This window comes from Cyprinodon variegatus, unplaced genomic scaffold (genome assembly GCF_000732505.1).
Source record: "Cyprinodon variegatus isolate N-32 unplaced genomic scaffold, C_variegatus-1.0 Scaffold303, whole genome shotgun sequence".
Lineage (NCBI taxonomy): Eukaryota > Metazoa > Chordata > Actinopteri > Cyprinodontiformes > Cyprinodontidae > Cyprinodon > Cyprinodon variegatus.
In genome coordinates, this window is record NW_015150756.1 from 395,813 (window position 1) to 417,260 (window position 21,448).

The 21,448-nt window shown below is 40.9% G+C and overlaps 2 protein-coding genes across 3 annotated transcripts in view; both read right to left on the bottom strand.

Annotated features, from left to right (window-relative positions):
- Positions 1 to 18,337, bottom strand: part of trhde (thyrotropin-releasing hormone degrading enzyme) — a 249,933-nt gene extending 231,596 nt beyond the window's left edge. Inside the window, exons 1-2 of the mRNA XM_015384105.1 lie at positions 17,849 to 18,337; positions 496 to 740 (exon numbers count right to left, since the gene is read on the bottom strand). Of these exons, the coding sequence (XP_015239591.1) occupies positions 496 to 740; positions 17,849 to 18,337 (734 nt within the window). The remainder of the gene's footprint in view (positions 1 to 495; positions 741 to 17,848) is intronic.
- LOC107090620 (histone H2A-like) overlaps positions 1 to 21,448 on the bottom strand; it is a 665,777-nt gene that overhangs the window by 393,604 nt on the left and 250,725 nt on the right. The window lies entirely within an intron of this gene.

The window sequence follows — 21,448 nt, forward strand, 5'->3', positions numbered from 1 at the left end:
AGGACTTGACTGTATAATCCTGCAGGGCGATGATGAAATAAAACAGATCAGAAACGTATTTGAAATCATCAAACTCAAGTCAGCCAATCAAGACCTTATAAATCCTGAGATGGTAATATAAATTTTCCAAAGCTGGATTCTATCCAACCAGCTTTATAAGAATAAAGCATAGAGTCTTGTAAAATAAACAAACCGATAGCTGTACGTCACTTCATGTATGAAATTATAAACACATCAGCACAAAGTGAGCTTCCCGCCAGCGCCTTGGGGATCAAATCCAATATGAAAACAACTCAGAGGCTTATGGGAATTTCATAAGGAGGGAGTGAGCAGTGTGTGTGCAGTCTGACAGCTGGAACACACACATTATGGTGTGTGAGAGTTAATCAATGTCGTGGGTGTGGGGCTCTGACCTTTTCTAGCTGAACCACCTGCTGCTGTTTGAGAATCAAGTGTGTCTGAGTGTGTGCGTGGGTGTGTGTGGTGGGAGCGTACCGTCTCTCCCTCTGCAGGGTGTACGAGCTCCTGAAGAACCCCAGCAGCTCGTCCTCGATGGCGGCATCGAAGCTCACGTTCAGCCGGTAAACTCTCATTGGCTTCAGCTCGCGGTGCAGCACCACCACGTACATTTGATTGGCCGGGTAGGGGAAGTGGCGGTGGATGCGCATGACTCCGCCCCCTGGTCTGTTGGTCGGACGGCCACCGGCGCCCGTCTCGGCTGTAACGGACACCCGGTCCACCTGAAAAGAGGAGAAAGAGGGATGAAGGGTGAAAATAACACCAACGGTGACATTTCAAATCAAGACACAAAACATGATGTAATCAACCTGCGACCTCACTGAAGGCAGCAGCCTTGAAGCAACGCATAACATCTCAACCTTTTGAACATAAATCATCAGGAAAGCAACATTTTAACACAACAGCAGCAGCAAATGTGGCATTTTATCAAACACAACAGTTCAACCTGTGATAAAGCCAATGTCTTATAATGTCAAGTGCTACAATTAAACTGGTAAATATGGCAAATTAAAGTTTTGCTTGTACATATTTCAACCTGTAATGATGTCAAAGCACAATTCTGCAGCCTGGAAGATATAAAGCATGATTCCCAGCCTCAACAATGTTATATTGAACATATTCACGCCTATGTCAAATACAAATACTGGTCCTAATGGTCAAAATGATGGTGTTGGTGAATTAAACTCTTATCTTTGGGCAAGACACTTTAGGAGACAGCTGAATGGATGGCAGCCTCATCTCAGTCGGTGTACCCAGGACAGCTGTGGCTACGGCTAGGGATATCCCTATACAACTTTTTCCATTTTTATACGATACCAATATTGTATATTTGATAATTGGCTGATACCAAAATTGTAAACATATGAGATATATTTGTATTTCAGTCCTGACTTGTGTTCATCGTGCTCATCTTTGCAAACCAAATGCGCAAAATACTCTTGAATCAGCATATGGCACGCCAATATCCACAAACTACTTCTTGCCTTCTTCAGGTTTTTATAAGGCAGTAATGGCCAGTTACAGATCACATGACCATGTGATGCAAAAAAAAAAAATGTTTCCATTGCAGTTTTGCGAAATATAATAATTTCAATACCACGAAAAAAAGAAAAAAAAAAACACCTTATTGGAAGTGTGATCAAAGGATGAGCTTTTTTTTCCCTTTTTTAAGTGACAGCGTGTCCATTTAGTAAATGTATTTTCATAATTACAATTTCATAATTTTATGGTTACTGGATGTTCAGCTACTATCGAATGCAACATTTAAACCTGTAAAGTTTTCAAACTTACAGTGCAACCAGTAATGATGTCAATTAACAGTTTTTCACCATTATTGTCGAAGACCCCGACATACTAAACAGGACGGACAAACAAACGTTGTATTTAGTTGCATAACCAAAAAAATAAGCAAAAAACAAAAACACATTATATTGAATTACTCCAAAGGCAGCAGTTTCACTCATAATGCTGGATTTTCTTACCCTAATGCCTCTAAACATAATGTTTTGTAATGTTGAAAACCGACAAATGATTTCTTTGCCTAAACAACCCAAAAATGTGAATTACTCTTTGTCACATAGCAACAGCAAACATTATATTCAACCCTGACAACACTGAACCACCACCTAGCAACACCAAACATGGCATTTAAACCACAACAAAATACCCCTTTCATCAGGTTAAAACATTAAAGCATCCATTTTGTCCCTCTGAAAACAAAAAGAAAAGCCTGTAATTCAGTGTAATGTGGTCCAATGTGTCATTCTCTAAGTAGCAGCAGATTCATCCAGCATCCTGTATCAACTGTGAAAACAGCCTTTTTTTCCTCCTGCAAGATCAGAAATAGCATCCCTTCTTGTAATACCAAACAAAAGATTTTGTTGCTGTCATTTTTGTCTAAAAAATGCCCAAGGACACAACAACACTGAAAGCCAGAGCAAGGGCTTGAACAATTAAACCCTTGATTTCAGGGCAAACTCCTACACCCGATGCCACTGTATATAGCAACTGCACTTGGACAAACTGTATTGCACCCGTTTCTTAAGAATCAATCTCTTTTAAAGTATCAACATTGATCCATTTTCTGACACGCTTATCCCTGTTGGGGTCGCAAGGGATGCTGGTGCCTATCTCCAGCTGTCAATGGGAGAGAGGTGGGGTCCACCCAAGACACCTTGCCAGTCTATCGCAGGGCACCACAGAGACAAACAGGACAGACAACCATTCACACACACCTAAGGATCATTTAGAGAAGCCAATGACTCTAACAGTTATGTATTTGGACTGTGGGATGAAGCCAGAGTACACGGAGGGAACCAATGCATGCTCAGGGAGAACATGCAAACTCCATGCAGAAAGACCCCGGGCCGGGAATTGAATCTAGAACCTTCTGGCTGCAAGGCAGCAGTGCTACCCACTGCCCCACTATGCAGCCCAAGTCTCGACGTATTATTACCCATATTTGCTATTATTTTACATTTCATTCATTTCATGCTCTCTAGTAGCCAAAAGAAGAAAAAAATCATTGTCAGTCTTGAAGGAAAGCACTGGTCTTTAAGAAACACTGAGCTTTGCCATTTAACAAGGAGACAATAAAGGTCTCAGCTTATTTTTATTCTTTTTATTAAGATCTGAGGGCAAGGTAGGACAAATAGAACATCTTAATGAAAAGATGAATAATGAATAAATAACAGTTATTCTACTTGTAAAAAACAAACAGTTGACACAAAGTTAAAAGTGGTGTCGCTTAATATGGCTAATTGGCCAAGCTAAAATAGGCTAACCTGTTAGCTACCGAGCACAGCTCATCTTCTCTTAGGAAGATATACATAGTAGTAAATGTTTTTGAGGTTTCATTTTTGATTAGCATTGACTTGTTAGAAGTCATTATTTTATAAAGACAGCACGTTTTGTGGTTAATGTAATACATTGTTAAATGAATTGGGTTTTCTGAGTCCTTAACTTGTAAACTTTATATTACTTCATGTTGTAGCAGGATTCAGTTTAAGTAAAAAAAAAAAATAACAACCCAAAAGATTGTATTTCATAGATTGTTTTAAAAATGACTTCTATTATTTTTGTTCTTCATTTTGGCAACAGATTAATTGTTATCTCTTAATAACAATGAAAATTGTAATTTAAAGGCACACTATTCAACATTTTTCAGTTAATTAATGTGTTCCATAACGTTTTGGATGATTAAATGAGTCATTTCAGGTTGAACAAAGGTATTCTCGGCCGCTCTGGTGGTCTGTGGGGGAAATACCGCACTTGCAATTGCAGGAGCACCGACCCGCACCCACAGGCTCAGAAGTCTCGCGAGAGTCAGTCTTGCTTTACGGCGAGAACTGCTACACCCCCCAGTTAAAAGCATTCTCGTTGCTAGCACAGTGGCGATCTTTGTGCAGTTATGCTACGTTCACGCAGCAAAAGCAGCAAAATCGCGTCTGCTGCTTCATTTTTGCTGCTTGTACCAGTTAGTTCTGACGCGCGGCTGAAGCAGCTTTGCTGCTCTGGCTGCGCGGTGCAAAAGTGTGTCTGACGCGCATTGGGCGGAGCTTCACTATCCTTTCTCTGCCTTGCAGCTATATTTGCTGTGATCAGTGGGAATAAAGTAGTTTTAATATGTGTTTAAATGAGAAAATACACCTGAAAACGTAATCAGTGCAGTCAGTTCATTCAGATTATTATCCTGCCTTCAATATTTTTTCTGTCGGAGCCGCTCAGACCCCCACATACCAGCGGTGCGCCAACAGAAGGAATCCCTTCATCAGCAGCCTCTGGCCGGGTCACCTCCTCACGGTTCACCGCGGCAGCTGGTAGGTGTTTTTCATCTAAATAATCCAAACTGCATATTCTGCCGGCAGATTTCTGCATTTTAAGTTAATTTAGGCGTCAATAAACTGTTTAAGAGGAGAGATCATCAGCGCTGTGTCTCTCTCCCTGCGTCAGATGATTAAACGCGCCTTTCAGCTGCTCAGACGCGCTGGGCCTGCTGCTCAAAACGCGTCGCGGGACCTTTTGCTGCGCCTTGACGCGCGTCAACCATTGACTTTGCATGTAAACTTGCTGCTTCTGTCGCGCCAGCTCCGGTGTGAACGCAGCATTAGTCATTCATTGCGTTCGCCTGTCTGCTAAGCTCAAAACAACCGCGCCTGGCTTGACGGAGAAACCAGGAGAACAGCTGTGCATATTTACGACAGTGCACTTTTACTTTCGCCCTCTGGGGGCAGCCTCGCTGGAAAATCAACACCGGTTGCATAGTGTACCTTTAAAGGACAGGAAGTTGTGAGGTTGTGTGGAGGTTTTTGAGGACCCAAATGCAGAGACGGAAGCAGAAGTGGTTTCTTGCATATTTAAATATCCAAAAGGCAACAGAAGTCAACAAACCAAAAAAACAGAAAAAAAAATTAAATCCAGGAGACATAAGGAGCACAGAAATGAGGAGGATCCAGCAAACAGTAATTGAAGAGGAGGAGTATAAATGGAAGACTGAACAAAGGCTAATCAGCAGATTGGGAGCAGGTGTGGACAGAGGAATCTAGAAGGGAACTAGGAGAAGAGGACAGACATAAGAGGGCAACAGAGGGTAAGCAAGAAAAATATAAGAACCAAAACCTAGAATATTACAAAATGGAAATGAAACCAATGAAAACTCAAAAAGAAAATTTAAACAGAAACAAAACCATGTAAGAAGCGACGTATAAAAAAACAAAAAAATGTTGAAATTGCAACCATAGTTTTTATTTTTTTTCCAATGATGTACAGTTTTGTGCAACATCCATTGATTACAGACCCCACAGAGGGAGTAAGTTAAGGAATTGGACCCTCTAAGAGTAAAAAAAAAAAAAAAAAGTATTTTTTCATGATAAAATCTTTCAGCCTGACTCATCGACCAATCTGTCTTCTTAATCATTTAAAGTAATTCATGGATTACAGTTAGTTAAAATGCTACATATAGATAATGAATTCATTATACGAGCTTTTATTATTTAATTAAATAAATTGAGTTGTAATAATTAGTTCTTTTTGAGCAGCATCCTCTGTTGTTTGGAAGAATCATTGCATAAACCTGCACTTCTAACAACAGCCCCGACATTTAAACATTACCAACCATTTAATTGCTTTTCCGTCTCCCAGCTGTTCCTCTGAATGTTGGACAGATTGCCACGGTGATCCGACAGAGCCCACATGTTCAACCAATGCTGCACCAGTGAATAAAAGGACAGATTTCACCAAATATGCAGCAGCAGAAGGGAAGGAAAAGTTCTGAGGCTGTCCATCTGCCGGCCAATCGGCAAAAAGCTCTGAGCTCAAGCTGACCACTTGATGAAGAAACAGAAGCAGTCAGAGCGAGCAGAGGATTATATCTGACAGCAGAACAGAGCGCCTCGCTCATTAAAGGTTCCTCAAAGCCTCACAGGTGCTCTGGCTTGTCCCGGCTGATTAGACCTGAGTCCAGGTTCAAGCTGACTGGGAATTGGATGGTAATTAAATGAAATGTCACAAAACTTACTGCACAGAGGAAAAATCATCAAAGCAAGCAGGTGTAACGTAACTAACAAGATGGGGGATCCAAGCGGGTCTCTATGCTCTCCCACTCAGCACTGAAAGGGATTCTCATCAGCTGCCATGTTTGAACCGGGCCTGGTGGGTCATATCAGTGGGTGGACCAGGACGCCACACTTTAATCCAAAATCAAAAAAGGTCTGAACTCTTCTTCAGTTTAAGTGTGAAACAGCTGCTGATTTTAGAGCACTAAGAATGTGTGGCTGGATAGAAGAGCTAACGTCTCATAAGCAGACCTGAGCTGCTGTCAGGCAGGAAATATGGAAACATGAAGGATTATTTCTATGATTTTCAGAGCAGTTTCACATCACAGCATCAATCTCAGTCAGATATACATTACTTTTGGTTTTAAACAGGGTTCAAATATTTCCCACCACAGAACCACAGATTTTCCAGTTTCCTTGAGGATTTTAAGAGTCCAATCATGCTTCCCTCCCTCCAATCAACAGCCAGTCTGCCTTTTTAAAGGCGACACATCAGAGGTATGAAGAAATTAGTAGGGGAGGGGCAACTCTGCAGTAATCTCTCTCCTATATTCATTAATAGGAGAGTCAAGTCAGTAAAGAACTTTTTCTGGTGTATAACTTAAAACCATATGATGGGCTAATTCTGGACATTTTTAAAACTTTTTTTCTTAGACCTTGACACTTTTCTCAATATTACTTTTAGAGAAAAAAAATCTGAAAGATAAATATTGTGTGCAACATCCTCAATGAAAGTCAATTAGCCAGAATAGCAGTCTGTAAGAAATGTATATCTAATTAACAGGATATATGTTGTCTAAAATAAAATACCAATGTTAAACTTTTTTATCTTTTATTTTTTAACATTTTGTTCCCTTTTTATCCAAAGCATTATGTGTATTTTGGATTATGGATTATTATATCAAAAATCTGAGACCTGTGGAATGCCTTTTATAATTTGATACCCCGTCCCAACAACTAGGACTTCAGTTAATCTAATTAGTTGATTTGAACATGATGCAGCTGCTTTAAGAAAACAGAATAAGCTCTTTAGAAAGCAAGACCAAGAGACGCAGCAGATGGGTGAGAGAGAAAGTTCTGGTTCAGCTTAAAGCGGAAACGGGTTCAAAAACAATATTCTGAGCTTTGAACATCGTTCAATCGTTCAATCCAAAGTTTGATCAGGGAGAAAGGGTGAACCAACTGAAGACCAACAAGACTGATAGGAGAGCATCAATCAGAGAAGCACAGAGATTCATGATAACAAACAGTGTATTCTCATTATGAGTTCGTATGAAATCGTACGAAAAGTCCGTAATTTCGTACGTTTTGGACGTTTTTTTTCGTCGTATGCGCATGCGCATCTGACGCACCATTCACGAATCTAGAATATAAATTACAATTAGCCCTAACCCTGACCCTAACCCTAAGATATAAAACAGCAAGCAACATTGTTAGAGACATGAATAAGTGATGATTGCACTGTTTTTCCGAGTTTTCCGTCCGTCCGCGGATCTGCTTTTTTGTTCTGTCTGCCAGCGCATGCGCACTGATGTGGTTTTTTGAGGAAAAACATCCAAAAACGTACAAATTAGTGTGCATAACTTTTCGTACGATTTCATACGAACTGATAATGACAATATGTTGTAACAAACCTGAACTTTTTGACTTGCATGCAAATCCCTCACTGTCACCATGGAAACGCCAAACACTCATCATGGCCTCATCATGCTATGGGAATGAGTCAGAAAAAAGGAACTTCTTTCAAATTAGAATGGCCTAGTCAAAGTCTAGCCCTAGAGCTGACAAATAGAATAAGCAGCAATTTAAAGCCTCCAGGTTGCTGGTGGCAGAGAGAAACATCAAAACTATCCCAGGAACCTATTGACCCAGAGCTGCTGGGTTCTCCACATTTTCCAGAGTTGTATTTATAAAAGTACATCCTCCTCCGCTTTTTTCAAATCCTGTTTCTAATATATCTAAGACCAGCTGTTAAACCTGGTAATGAAACTACTTATTCAGGTCACACTCTTCAGATTTACAGTCACAGAAAAATCATGAATGGTTTTACTTCTTATTTCTGCTCTAGTTTAACACAAAAATTCCAATGAAGTAATCACAAATCCAATAAATCTTCAGCAGCAACAATAAATGCTGAATTTCTGGTGGTGCTGTTGGTTCAGACCTTCGTCAGTGGGAGGTAAGGCAACCCAGCGGCCGGGTGGGACCAACCCAGAACCAAGCAGCAAAGATGTGAATGAAAACCCAGAGACATGTTGGGCAAAGGGAGCCCTCCTTTTTACTTGCTGCACTCGCTCTGTCTGACCTTCTTACCAAAATACTCCTTCACTCCTAATATTTACTTAAGACTGGCCCAGATACAGAGCTCCCTAGAGCCACAACAGAACATGAAAAGATGCAGATATGACTTCCTAAAGCTTCACAAAGAAGCAGCTCTTGTGTTGGATTAAACCGCTTCCTAAGCCCAACATCATGCAGGAAAACCGGGGAAATTTAACCACTCATCCATCAGTGGGCAATAAAATCCACATTAACCATAACAAAGACCTGACTGGTATGTGTGGGACGTGCACCGCAACAGTAGGAACGCTTTTCAACCTCTGGGTCCAATTAGAGTGGGAGTGTGCCTGAGCACTGCTGTGTGTGAGTGTGATCCAGTTCGCTGATGAGAGGAACTGATCAATACGGACAGAGGGCCTGCTGACACGGAGAGGAAACGTTGGGGATTATACGGATTTGTTTCGGGCTTTTCTGCTCGGTCAGCAGCTGCGAGATGCCTTCAAACGCTTCAAATTGCTTTTTAATTTGGCTGGACGCTTGGAGACGCTCCCTGCTGGAAACGTGGACACCTTCCTGGACGACTCCTCATAAATCGGTTGTAAAAAGGAAAAAAAAAATCTGCGGCAGAGCTCAGAGAATCCTTGAGGTTTGCTCAGAGTGTTTCAGTTAAGAAACAAGACACCATAGAAAAGAAGGTGGTTTTGTAATGTCAAAACTTGTAGGTAATTTAAAAACAGAAGAAATTGATTAAACATTTAAACTGATCATAAATTCTTTCTATTCAATTAAATTGAAAAATAGGGAAATTAAATGTTGCAGTAACTCATTAGTTATTTTTTAAACAGGTGCAGGTATTGACAGCTGTGAGAACAAAGGATGTTTTGTAGCAGTCTGTCTTGCACCGCATCTGGAGAAGCCTCTGACTGAAGACACGCTTGTTGTTTAACAGTCTGATAAAGAGGATGCTCACTGTTGTCCGTAATCTCCTTCACCTTTTCTGTGTGATTTTTTTAAGATTTTACCATTTTCTGCAAAAGACAACTAAAGAAATAATCTTCTGCATGTGTCACCATAAAAAACAATGAGAGAAAAAGTATCTAAAACACCTTCAGGAACCCAGAAACGTACCAATCAAGAACCAGTTGAGGTTTATCTTTAAGAGAACTTTTGGACTTATAAGTACAAAGAAAACCTGCTGACCACAATCCGACAATCAGTCAAAAATCCCGTTGGCAAGTTATTAATTGACTAATTAATCTACATTTGATTAACTCTATTGATTGACTGATGATTAATTGATAATTGTCCATTTTCTTAAAAAAAAAAAATTTTTCATACATCAAGAAGATCTTTCTATTGGGATTAAGGCCTATGTCTTTTTTATTTACAATATGCACAATTTAAAACTTAGTAATTCATCATTCCACCCTTTTATATTGTGCCACCTCTATTAAAAATACTGACTAAAGAAAAACAAATGTTCTTGCAGGTTATTAAACATGATGTATTTATGGGATATAAGAAAACAGAAACATTTTAGGTTAATAGATAGAGAAAATGAATGCAATGTGTGAAATACTTATTATTTCTAATGAACAGAGATATATATATATATACAGAGGTATATCGCATTGACATGCTGGCAGACTATATCCTGCTTCAGTGAAATGGACGCTAACTGATTATAGGTATCTCTTTTTAGCATAATCCAGTCAGCACTGGGAGAGACTTTGAGTTGTTAGAAGAACCTTTAATCTGGTAGATCTGGCTGCTCTCAGAGGAATCTTAAAACCTAGCTTCATGAAGTGCATTAACACACAAATAACCTTCACATGTACCGTGCTAATTGCTAGCATGTCCAATTCTATCATTCTATGAGCGCTGTGCATAATGCCCTCCAATTCTCTATCATTAAATCAAATAGAGAAGTGATGCTGCTCCGTCATGCAGCACACATAAATTGAAGCTATTTAGGTGATAATTTAAAAAAGCAATAAGCAAAATTCCATTATTTTAGATAAAAAGAACTTAAAAAGTAGAATCATAAAAAACCGAAGGTATCTTTACAGTTGGACTATGGTAGGACGTCTCACACCATGTTATTCTACAGTCTCTTGTTTGTATATATCTACTCTCCACACTAGTGTTTACCTAATTAATAAGGTATTTTTAAACTTAGTTGAATTGAATTATGAATATGTGCACGTATGTCTATGTGAACAGTTTCCACTCAGGACCTACCAGTGTAGAGTCTGAACAAAATGATGTTCACGTGAAAACAATCATTATTGCCAAAGAAAGGATAATGGTCTTTGATGAAGAAGTTTTCCTATAATAAAATGGACCTAAATAGCATGAAGTCAAATGTTTGGTTTTGTTGGTGTAGCCATTTTGTTAGTTGTTGTTATGTTGATTTTATTCAAAGTTAAACTACAATTGTGGCAACTGGGTTGATTGTTGGAGTTTGAACAGCAATTGTTATGTGAGGCAAGTTGTAAAGTTATCACTCTGCCATGAGGCGTGTTCAGAACAAACACCTAGCTTACAACACCATACTACAAGAGGGAGTAGAAAACAAAGCCTTTTATAACTTTTTCAAAGCATATTTGTTCCATCTAAGTGCCACAGTAATGTATTTCCTGGAGTTTCGCCACAATCTGTCGACAATGGTGGTATTTATGAGCTAAATCACAGGATGTCTCTAGATGTCTACAGTTATGAACCCTCCGCATTAGGAGCTGTTGCTCGCCACAAATCTGTCAGCGTAATTCTATATTTTTTTAGGTGTGCACTGCATTAATTTTGTCCACATGGACCCCGCACTCATCAATTGATCAAGGCAGACAAATACCCAGCAGTTACCTATTACCTATTACCTATTAAGGTAACCGCAGCATCTGAGGATGTTCCAGCTGAGACAGTGGGCGACAGTGGCGTTGGATGTTGGAGTTTGCCCTTAAATTGAAGGGTTGATGGTTCAAGCCCCGGCTCTGACTTTCATTGTTGTTGTGTTCTTGGGCAAGACACTTCACCTGCATTGTCTACTGATGGTGGTCAGAGGGCGCCAGTGTACAGCAGCCCCGCTTCTGTCAGTGAGCCCCACGGCAGCTGTGGCTAAAATGTAGCTTGCCACCATCAGTGTGTGCGTGAATGGGTGAATGAATGTAGTGTAATGCGCTTTGGTCAAGTCTCCTGGCTTGAAAAAAGGCGCTATATGAGTACATGCCGTTTACTTGCTTATGGTTTATATTCTGTATTTTCCATCACAGACTTATTCTAACACTTTCCTATTTCATGTTACATGTTTTCACATTGATGTTTCAGGAATCGGTGCAATAAATCTGTACGACAGCACTCTTGCTCTAATGTAAATGAACCTTCTGTTAATGTTGTTAGCCGAGCTATTATCAGCTAGAACATAAAAAACATTGTTAAAGTGATGCATTCTTGACTTTTTAAATGTCCAATTAAATTGTAGGTATTGAGTGTAGCTCTGAGATGAGCAAAGTCAGCGACTCGGATCCAAATCATTAAAAAACACTTTGACTAAATCAGGACATCAATAACTGCAACCTTACAGGAATCCTTCAGCAGAGCCGACAGATTGCGGAGCGACTGTTACGCCATCAAATAGGTTTCAGTACCAAGAGTCAGAGAACAAAGTCAAACAGAAGAGATGGATGAATTTTGGACGCAGTGAGGCTGAAAACTCAACCACACTTTTCAGATTTTCACTGAGGAAACTATCGAAAATCATAGATTCCTTCAGACTGACAACTTAACTCTACTTTGTGTTGATCCATTACATAAAATGGTGATAAGTTTGAGGGGTTTTTTTGTAATGTGAAACCGATGAAGAGGTGAATACTTGAGCAGGGCAGGAAAAGCAGATATGCATCAAATCATCTAAAAAAGAAGACATGAGCTTTGAGAAGAAGCTAAGGTCCTATTATTGTCAGATTCTCCTGCTTTCACTGCCTTTTGTTGCACTAACACCTCTCCATCTTAAATTTATGGTGTCTGAGATCACGGGATAACGTACTTTGATGTTCCTGTCAGACTCTGTTTGAATAATAATACATTTTAAGGCTCTGCTGACCCCGTAATGAACCATAACCCGGGCTGTAATGGAAAAACGATAAAAATGCTGCTTTAGGAATCATCCGACGTTAGAGCAGTTTCCCAGCAGCTTCCCCTACCCTCGCTGTCCTCTCAGATCAGCTGACCAATCAATAGACACATGAAGAGCAGCTCAGTGTTAAAAACGTCAGCTCTGATTCCTCGCTCATAGCTCCGTGTATCCCTTTTCTCCTCCGTGATTTAAGGGACTAGAGCATCGACCCTCCCAGCCGGAGGACAGGAGGCAAAGGACTGAAGGAAGCATAAATTAGAGCAGAAGGAGGCGCCGCGTGTTCATTATCATTGACATGAACTTAACCATCAACTGCCTGCAGGGCTTCCTCTTCTTTAAAAAAGGTCAGCACAATCCATGTGAAATATTTTATATTTTTCTTAGAATCACTCTAAAATTTGAAGACTTCCTTTCTATAATTTCTGCTCCCCTATACCTGCTGTTTCTATATTTACACATTTTTTTCAGTCTCCAGTTTTTCAAATCCTGACCATCTACGTTTTCAGACTGCATTAGTCCAGAGGACACCTTAGGAGGGCTGCTTGGTGCCCAGCAACACCTATTAATTCACCAGGAGCTCGGACAAAAACAGCAGGGAGGCCGCAGGGCTCCTAATTGGCCCCGACCCAAATTAGACAGATTTATCCATCTCTCACATTAGCCCAGATGACCGCTGTGAAAAATCACGTTGCTCCAGCGTTTTCTCCGAGGCGTTCTCCTGCCATCCGCTTCTCACAGACTTCGGGCTGAAGCAGCAACTTTGGCGGCTAATTAGCCTCGTTAAAGGAATCTGTGAGGCCGAATGTGGAGGTACTTTTTCTTTGTTTGGGGATTTCTGCGAGACGCAGAGCAGACATCTGGCTGCAAACACAGGCCTGTTTGGATCGAATCTTAAGGAAATGTTTCCTAAACTCTCAGCTGCTTTAGCTGATGAGGGGAGTTTCATTTAAAATGCATGAATGCTGACTCAGAAGGAGCAGTATTTTATGATGCAAATCTGTAACATTTATATTTCAGTTTGAGCTGCAAATATCAGGTTTATATACAATTTATAGATATTTTATATTAATGCTGCTCAGATTTATTCTAATTTACTTTTGGAAAAAAACACATATATTAGCAAAAATGCACTCTAATCACACCTCTGGTCACATTGTTTTTGCACCGTAGGCCAATTTTGGCCCCTCAAAGCAAATTAACCGGCCCTCAAGAGCCAAAACAGGCATATGGTAAAGTTACAAGTTTGTTAGATTACATCCATCCATCCATTTTCCATCACGCTTATCCCAAGCAGGGTCGCGAGGGGGGCTGGTGCCTATCTCCAGCTGTCTACAGGTGAGAAGGGGGGTCCACCTTGGACAGGTCACCAGTCCGCCACAGGGCAACACAGAGACAAACAGGACAAACAAACATTCACGCACACACTCACACCTAAGGAGAATTTAGAGAAGCCAGTTAACCTAACAGTCATGTTTTTGGACTGTGGGAGGAAGCAAGAGTTTTGTTAGATTACATTATGGCTAAAAAAGCATAATAAAATTGAAGCGAATTAAAATAATGGACCTGTGGACATTTTGTAAATAAAATTAGGAAATCAAAAGTTTCATTTAAAAATCCACGATTATCCCCGTTTAAAGACCCGATGACACAGTGGTGACAGAAAAGTTAACCAGTGTTGCACCGATACCAATACCAGTATCGGGTGGGGCCCCGATCCAGCCCTAAAATGGTGGTATATTGAGAGTAAAAAGTTTATTCAACTATTGTCACCCATTAGAAGTAGGCAATAAAAAGTTCTATTGGATTCACTTTGTATTGGTCTTTTTCCTGCTTCACAAAGGTAGGCAGCAGCTTGACAAAGTATGTAGTTCTTCATATATACACACACATCCAACACATTGTATCGGCAGTGTTGTGGTCAAGACCACCTAACCCGAGACCAAGAGAAGACCAAGACTAGAGTGTATCGAGACCGAGAAAGGACCAAGACTTTTAGGGTCCGAGACCAAGTCAAGACCAAGACCGAGAGAAGTCGAGACAGAGTCAAGACCAAGACCAGCACCAGTATGTGACAATAAAATGTGAAACATGCTTAAAATCACTAAAATTGATCTAAAAGACCCACATTCACATAAAAACACCTAGATATTTAACACACAGAACTGGAACATCTTTTAATTAATAAGTTGGATGTAGTCCCTACCGTCTCTGATAGTGAAGCACTGCAGAACTTACATTGCTCTGTATGTTTTTTTTTCTCAGTGTTGCTTTACAAATATATTCTTTGTGATTTTAATTGCCAAATTTTATAACCAATGATTTGGCCGACATCTTATTCCGTTCTCAGACAACCACTTGTGACTTTCAATCGAAGTGCTGCAGCCCGGGCGCAGTTGAAAGGGGGTGAGCGTGACAGCGGTAAAAAAAAAACAAACAAAAAAACATGCATTTACCAATGAGACAGGTTATTGCTTGGATTTGAATCCAAGCATCCAATAAAAAGAAGGATCTTAAAGGAACTGATAATATTCTGATGATTAGCGTTATTTCCACAGTTGTGGTCTTGACCGGTCTTGAAATAAAATGCAGAGTCCTCAGCGCCCGAGACCGAGACAAGACCGAGACCAAATGCGGTGAAGTCCGAGACGAGACCGAGACCATAAAAAATTCGGTCAAGATCGATCGTCTCGAGACCAAGACCGATCTCGAGTTCTACAACAATGGGTATCTGTATCAGCCAATACTGCACAGCCAGGTATCGGGGACAAAAAATGGCAGCGGCATAACACTAACGTTAACAGATGACAACTCTGGAGGTTGTGTATAATATGAGGGTATTTACTGAAAAAAATCCAAGATCACACCATGAGAGCAGATTTATATCAGAAGCGGGTGGCCCTGCTTAAACAAGTTCACTTTTGGAATGTCTACTCTAAATAAGTTCTTGCTTTCCCTTAACTGAATGCGTTTATTTTGCCGCCATGTTTAATCTCCCGTCACAACCTTCCTTTCCTACTGATGTGTAGGTTTGACCAAAAGAGACCTCTTTCTTTGCAAGTTTTAAACTACCGGTACAATACGTACACCAGCCACTGTGTCAGTTGCAACTTGACTATGTTGAACTTCCTGCATGGCATAACGTCAGTGGGATTTTGGTCCACATTGACAGGATAGCATCAAACAGTTGAAACCGATGTAGGTTGAACATCTAATAGGAGAATCTTCTAAAGGTGCTCTGTTGTACTGAGGTCAGGTATTCTCCAGGAAGTAACCAACAGACTGAGGTCATTAAGGGAATAGACGTGCTCACTAGAGGTAGGATATAGGCATTAAGCATGGGTAAAATGATCCAAAGTATCATTTAGCCCAGATCATGATACAACCGCCACAAGCCTGCACTACTTATAGGAATTTGGCCAGAATATGATGAGGTTTAATCCAATAAAAAAGACAAAGCAATGGTTAAAATAGTGGCAATAAATTATCAATATTCTAATTGTTGGAAAATATCATTAAGATCTTCAATATTTTGTAATTACAAAATTTGTATCTATATAATTTGGTGTATTATTTGAATTAACCTTTGTATAACTTGTGATTATGTGATATTTATTTTTTAGGACCGTCAGATATTCATCAGGATTTTAACTGTTATTTAGACTAAGTGGACCAGATTCAGGAAACAGACACTTCTGTATGACAAAAGAAGGGAGTGTTTAATTTAAAATGTGGTCAGGAACATAGAGGCAGAGAGAAGTGAAGAAAATGGAAGAAAAGGGATACATTCCTTGTTTTATTCCAATGTTGGCTCCATCTGGGGGTATTTTCTGCAGGACTTTGCTCTGTTGAACTCCTCACTGCAAGTAAAAAAAAACCTGTGATCTCAAAAAGTCGGGTGTCTGTTTCTCTTAGTGAGCTGAATGCTGGATTTTCCCCGACATCATCTGTTGAATGGCGCCATGACCTGCATATAGATTACTAAACTGTATTTATAATTTGATAAACCGGTTCATGTTGGCGCTTTGAACCTCCTGAATGATTTAGTGGTGAACTATGGACATGAATTCATACATTTTAAACCGGTTGAGTGGAGCTGGGAGCAGCTTCTTGTTCAGCCCAACACTGATTGCAGCTGGTTGTAATGCAAATATTAGTCACTACCAAACGCAGCAATGTCCTGTGGTGGTACTTTTCCTTACTGTCTGCTTCAGGAAAACTTCTCTTCACAACAGAAGGCAAAATAAGGTGAAACCAGGGAAACTGTCAGCTATCACTGATTGATGACTCATAATGGACCACATTGTTAGACAGGTTTTTACTAAAGCATGCCACCGGTTTGTGAGAAAAATTTCTCCATCTGTCTAATATTTTTCAGGAAGAGCTGATCAGAAAGATGAAACAACCCATTCAGGGATCATCACTAGAAGTCTGAAAGAATGAAGGGATTTCAAAAAAGAGAAAGGAGTAAAGAAAATGTGAATATTTAAAGCAAATTCTCAAAATAGAACAACAGCTTCATTAATTGGCTGATTAAAATCAAGATGGATTCAAGATGGGTTAAAATTTTCTAAATTGATCTCAGTTTTCTGGGTTGGAATGAGAGCAGTAAAGTTTGCCAAAAATGTATCTAAACTTGGTCTAAAATCAACATGACGGACTTTAACTTTACTTTTTCTTGCATCATTCAGGATCGTTTCAGCCTATTTTTAATGTCAGACACATTTTTAACTCGGCATGTGGAGAAAGCGTTGAGTTTAAATAAACCTGAAGTTGCTTTCCTGCCTCTGGATTTATTTATTTTTTGGGGAAAATAAATACCATTCTGAATAAAACCATGCTGAAATCTTCCCTCATGCCATCAGGAATGGTGTTAACAGGTGCGTAGGAGAAGGGTGAACAAATCCAGTGATTATTTATTCTGTTAGAAAGCTAATGAAAGAAGGAACAAAGCATGCCTGGCATTAAAGGAAGCCAATCAAAATGAGAGTCATCTTCTTTTTGAGGCGACCAGAAAAGCTTGACCCACTCTTAAGCCAGCTATCGAGTTTTCTTTAGGGATTTAAATATTTTAACGAAGTTGCATTTCTCAGATCTAGGAATCAACTGACAGGGTCTATTATCCAGATTTCATACACAACCTGAAGTTATTGTCTTTTAAAACAGCTCTCTGAGCTCCATAAGCGCAAATGTAAGGTTCAGGCAATGACTTCTGGGTCTGTCTATTATCAGTCAGGGTGGGTGAGGTATGAAACTGTTGCTGGCATTACTGTCTGGGAAAGTTCTCGGTACCTGGGGATGTGCGGAGGAAATTAAAGGAACAAACACAGAGGTTTACAAAATTCCAAAGACCTTTATGCCAACGTACCTCAAGGCGATCGGCGTGCAACACGATGAACCTCGTGGCATTGACACACTCCAGCTCAATGCTGACCTCTCCAGAGAAGGTGAAGTTCTCCATGTAGACTGCAAGCCGCAGGTCATAGTGCCGGGGCCTCACCGTGCCCGGAAGCCGTGAGTTTTTCCATGGCTGGACCACCTCTTCTTCCCCTCTGTCACCCGTCCTCTCCCCTCTGCTCCCGTTGAGTCTCCCTCCGGACCCTCTTGAGCCCGTCTCCCCTCTACCGGCGCTGCGATCCTGTTCGCCACAGTCGTCGAAGCGGAGGCTGAGCGCCACGGCCACCGCAGTCACGATTATGAGAGTGATGATGGAAAGGGCGAACCCCAGAACCAGGCGCTTGTGAACAGTGATGTGGCGCTCTGTGGTCCGAGGTCGGACCACTACCGACTCTGCCCACTGGTCGGTAAGGCCTCGGCCGTTCCGCATGGCACCGGGGCTGCTGTCGTTGAGACCCATTGTGCCTTAAATGTTCCTAAGGAAACCAGTTCAGAAAAGCAGTCATCTACTCCAACTGGAGTAGTTTCCAGATGATCTGAGAGTAGATCGAGATGAGCGTCTACCTGCAGTCTAACGTTGGAACTTCAGCAGGTATGACTTCTGACCCTACTGTCTGAATGTTAGAAACGTCCTCAAGATCCGACCCCTTCTTACATTTCAGCCAACAAACCTGACAAGTCAGGATGGATGAGGTGGTCGTGTGCGTTTTAGCTTTGCGGTGAGAGTAAAATCAATGCCTCATGGCTCGATTTCTCCTGTACGGGACACTGAGAGGGAGAGAGAGATGATGAAGAGGAGGAGGAGGTATGCTGTTGACGATGTGGATGTACAGTGGGAGCACCATCCACAGACCTGCACAACCAGCTGCCAAAGCTAAATTGGAATTCTACACGATTGTTTTTTTTTTTTAATTCCCTCACAGAAGTTGACTATAAAAAGAATGAAAATAAAAATGTTCAGCTGAGCTGCACAGTCCGATATAAGAGGTCATCAACCAAAGCTCAACCAAACGCAGGAGATTCAAAGCTGCGGCTTATTGTCCTCAGGTGGCAGTAAAGTTAATTTGTTCTGAGTTAAAGCTCCTCCAGACCTGCAATAAAGCATAAATAAACCCCATTCGGACCCTCCTGGGCTTAATATGATGACACAGCTGGAGAATGAAATGTCTTGCCGAACATTAAGGTTAGAGAGAAGCTGTGGAGTCAGGGATTTTAAATTGGATCAAAATTACTGACACAGTTTCCATCATGAATATATTTGAACAGAGAAAATATTTTGCTTGGTAGATTTGATCATTTAAACCGTATTTTTGGAGCGGTATTGCTGCTCAAATATTAAATCTGAACAATTTTTGAATGTTGCAGTTTTAACGTCTCTGCCCTTATTAGTAATAATCAGAGCTGTTACTGCTAATATGTGGTGCTTAATAAGCCTCACTGCAGGCTCTGGCTCACAGTTTCTTCTCTGGAGAGGTTTAAGTGGATAATTTACAGCCAGCATGTGGGTTTATTTCACCGAGGAGATCATTCACTCTTCCAGCCTCATGTGGGTGATGGATTGAAATGGGATTAGAATCGATCGATGATCAGGATTAAAACCAACTAAAAGGAGTTCAGAACTGATTGATCACTGGGGTTATAAATAATCAATGAATAGGATTAAAACTGACTGATAACTGGGAATTAAAAAAGGCAAACTGGATTTAAAATGTATTGAGACGGGATTAGAGTTGATCGATAGCCAGGATTAAAATACTGGATTAATTATTGAACTGGTTTCAAACTGTTCAAACCTGAAGATTGGCTTTGAGTAAAACATACAGGAACAGCCTTCTAATTGATTGATAATCGGGATTGGAGGGGATTATAAGCAATTGAAGCCAATCTGAGCTCAAATAGCTGGTTGAAATTAGGAAGATTTATCATTTAACTTTTATGAAGGTGATCAGGTCGGTAATGAGCGCCAGGATTGTTTAATCAGATGTAAAAAACAAAATGTATTTAATAGTAATAATACAAAAAAATCCTCCGGGAACTTCTATTTTTTCCTTCCGATGGGTCTGTTCGGAATTATTCGGCTAATTTCGGGTAAGGAGACCTGTGCGGTCCAGGGCAGATTTGCTCCCCAACACCTGCTGTGCTGCCAGCGGTTCGGTCCCCCCCCTCCTCGGTCCCTGGGGGCCCGGCGCCGGTCACAGAGGAGCCGTCCCGGGATCCGTCAGACCCGCACCGGCCGCTGAAACTCGTCCAGAGACGCCGCCGGACTCCCGTGTGACATCCGTTATTGATCCGTTCAGATCGGAGTGAATCCCCCTGGGATCCGTCAGCAGCCCATCGAACCGGTAGAAAGTGAAGGTTCCTTTATGTTACAACACGATCAAGAGACAAAATGATGTTATGGCTGAGAAAAAAAAAAAAAAGCTCCGATATTGACCCAAAATCCAGAAGCAATCCACGCAGAACCACGGGGATGGCTTTCCCACGGAATCCAGAGGAACCGCGTCCGTGTCAGGGGGGGGTGATCAGGTCCGAGCCCCCTCCGGTGCTCCGGTAATAAACCGGATCCTCCTCAACTTTTTAAGCCCACAGAAAGATGCTGCTCCTCCCTCCCTGCCTCCCTCTCTCTCTGCTCCTGCTGATGATGATGATGATGATGGCGGTGCTGACAGTAATGACGGTAATGATGAAGCGCTCTTGATCAGCATCCCTCCATCCAGCCAGGAGGAGGAGGAAGACTTGTCATTGCTCCTGTTCAGCAGCGAGTGAGTGAGTGAGTGGGCTCGCGCTGTGCGTTCACTGCCAGCGCTCGAGCTGCTGCTCCATCCGAGAGACGCGCTGACCGACAGAGAGGGGGAGGAGGGGTGAGGAAGAGGATCGGGCTGTCAGGATTGATGCAGAGCTGCACCCACTAAACTCCGGATAGATCTTCTGTCCTGGTCGCTATGAATGGATGAACTATAAGGGGCCAGGGGCCAAGACTGGTTTTGATTTGCCAACATTACATCTACAAAGATAAGTTTTCTTTAAAGAGTGGGATTCTGGTGGGAGCCTCTGAGAGGACCCCCTCCAGTCAGCTCAATTTAACACTCAGTGGTAGAGCCTGCATGAAAAAACTATTGTCTTGGTCCACTTGGGGTCTCTGTGGAACCCCTGTATGGAGTAAAGTTTGTTCCATTATCGTTGTAAACAAAGAACACATTTTTTAAATGGACAACGGAAATTTGAATTTAAAAAAGAATTGAGGGTTGAAACTTTTAAATCTTATTTTTTTTTTTTCATTAAAAAAACATTTTCGGTTTAAATTTGTTTCCTCAAAACTGCTTTAAAAGACCAACTTTTCTTCACTTCAAGCCGAATGTAAATAAAATACGTCTTTGTTCCTCACTCCAGAGGAAAGCCTGTCTCCAGAGGTGGAGGAAATGGGATCTGTAATATGCAATTTGAAAAGAATGCAATTCATAAAACTCATTCTGAAAAATAGATATGTGTACAAAAAATTTAAATATAAAATCGTATATATATATATATATATATATATATATATATATATATATATATATATATATATATA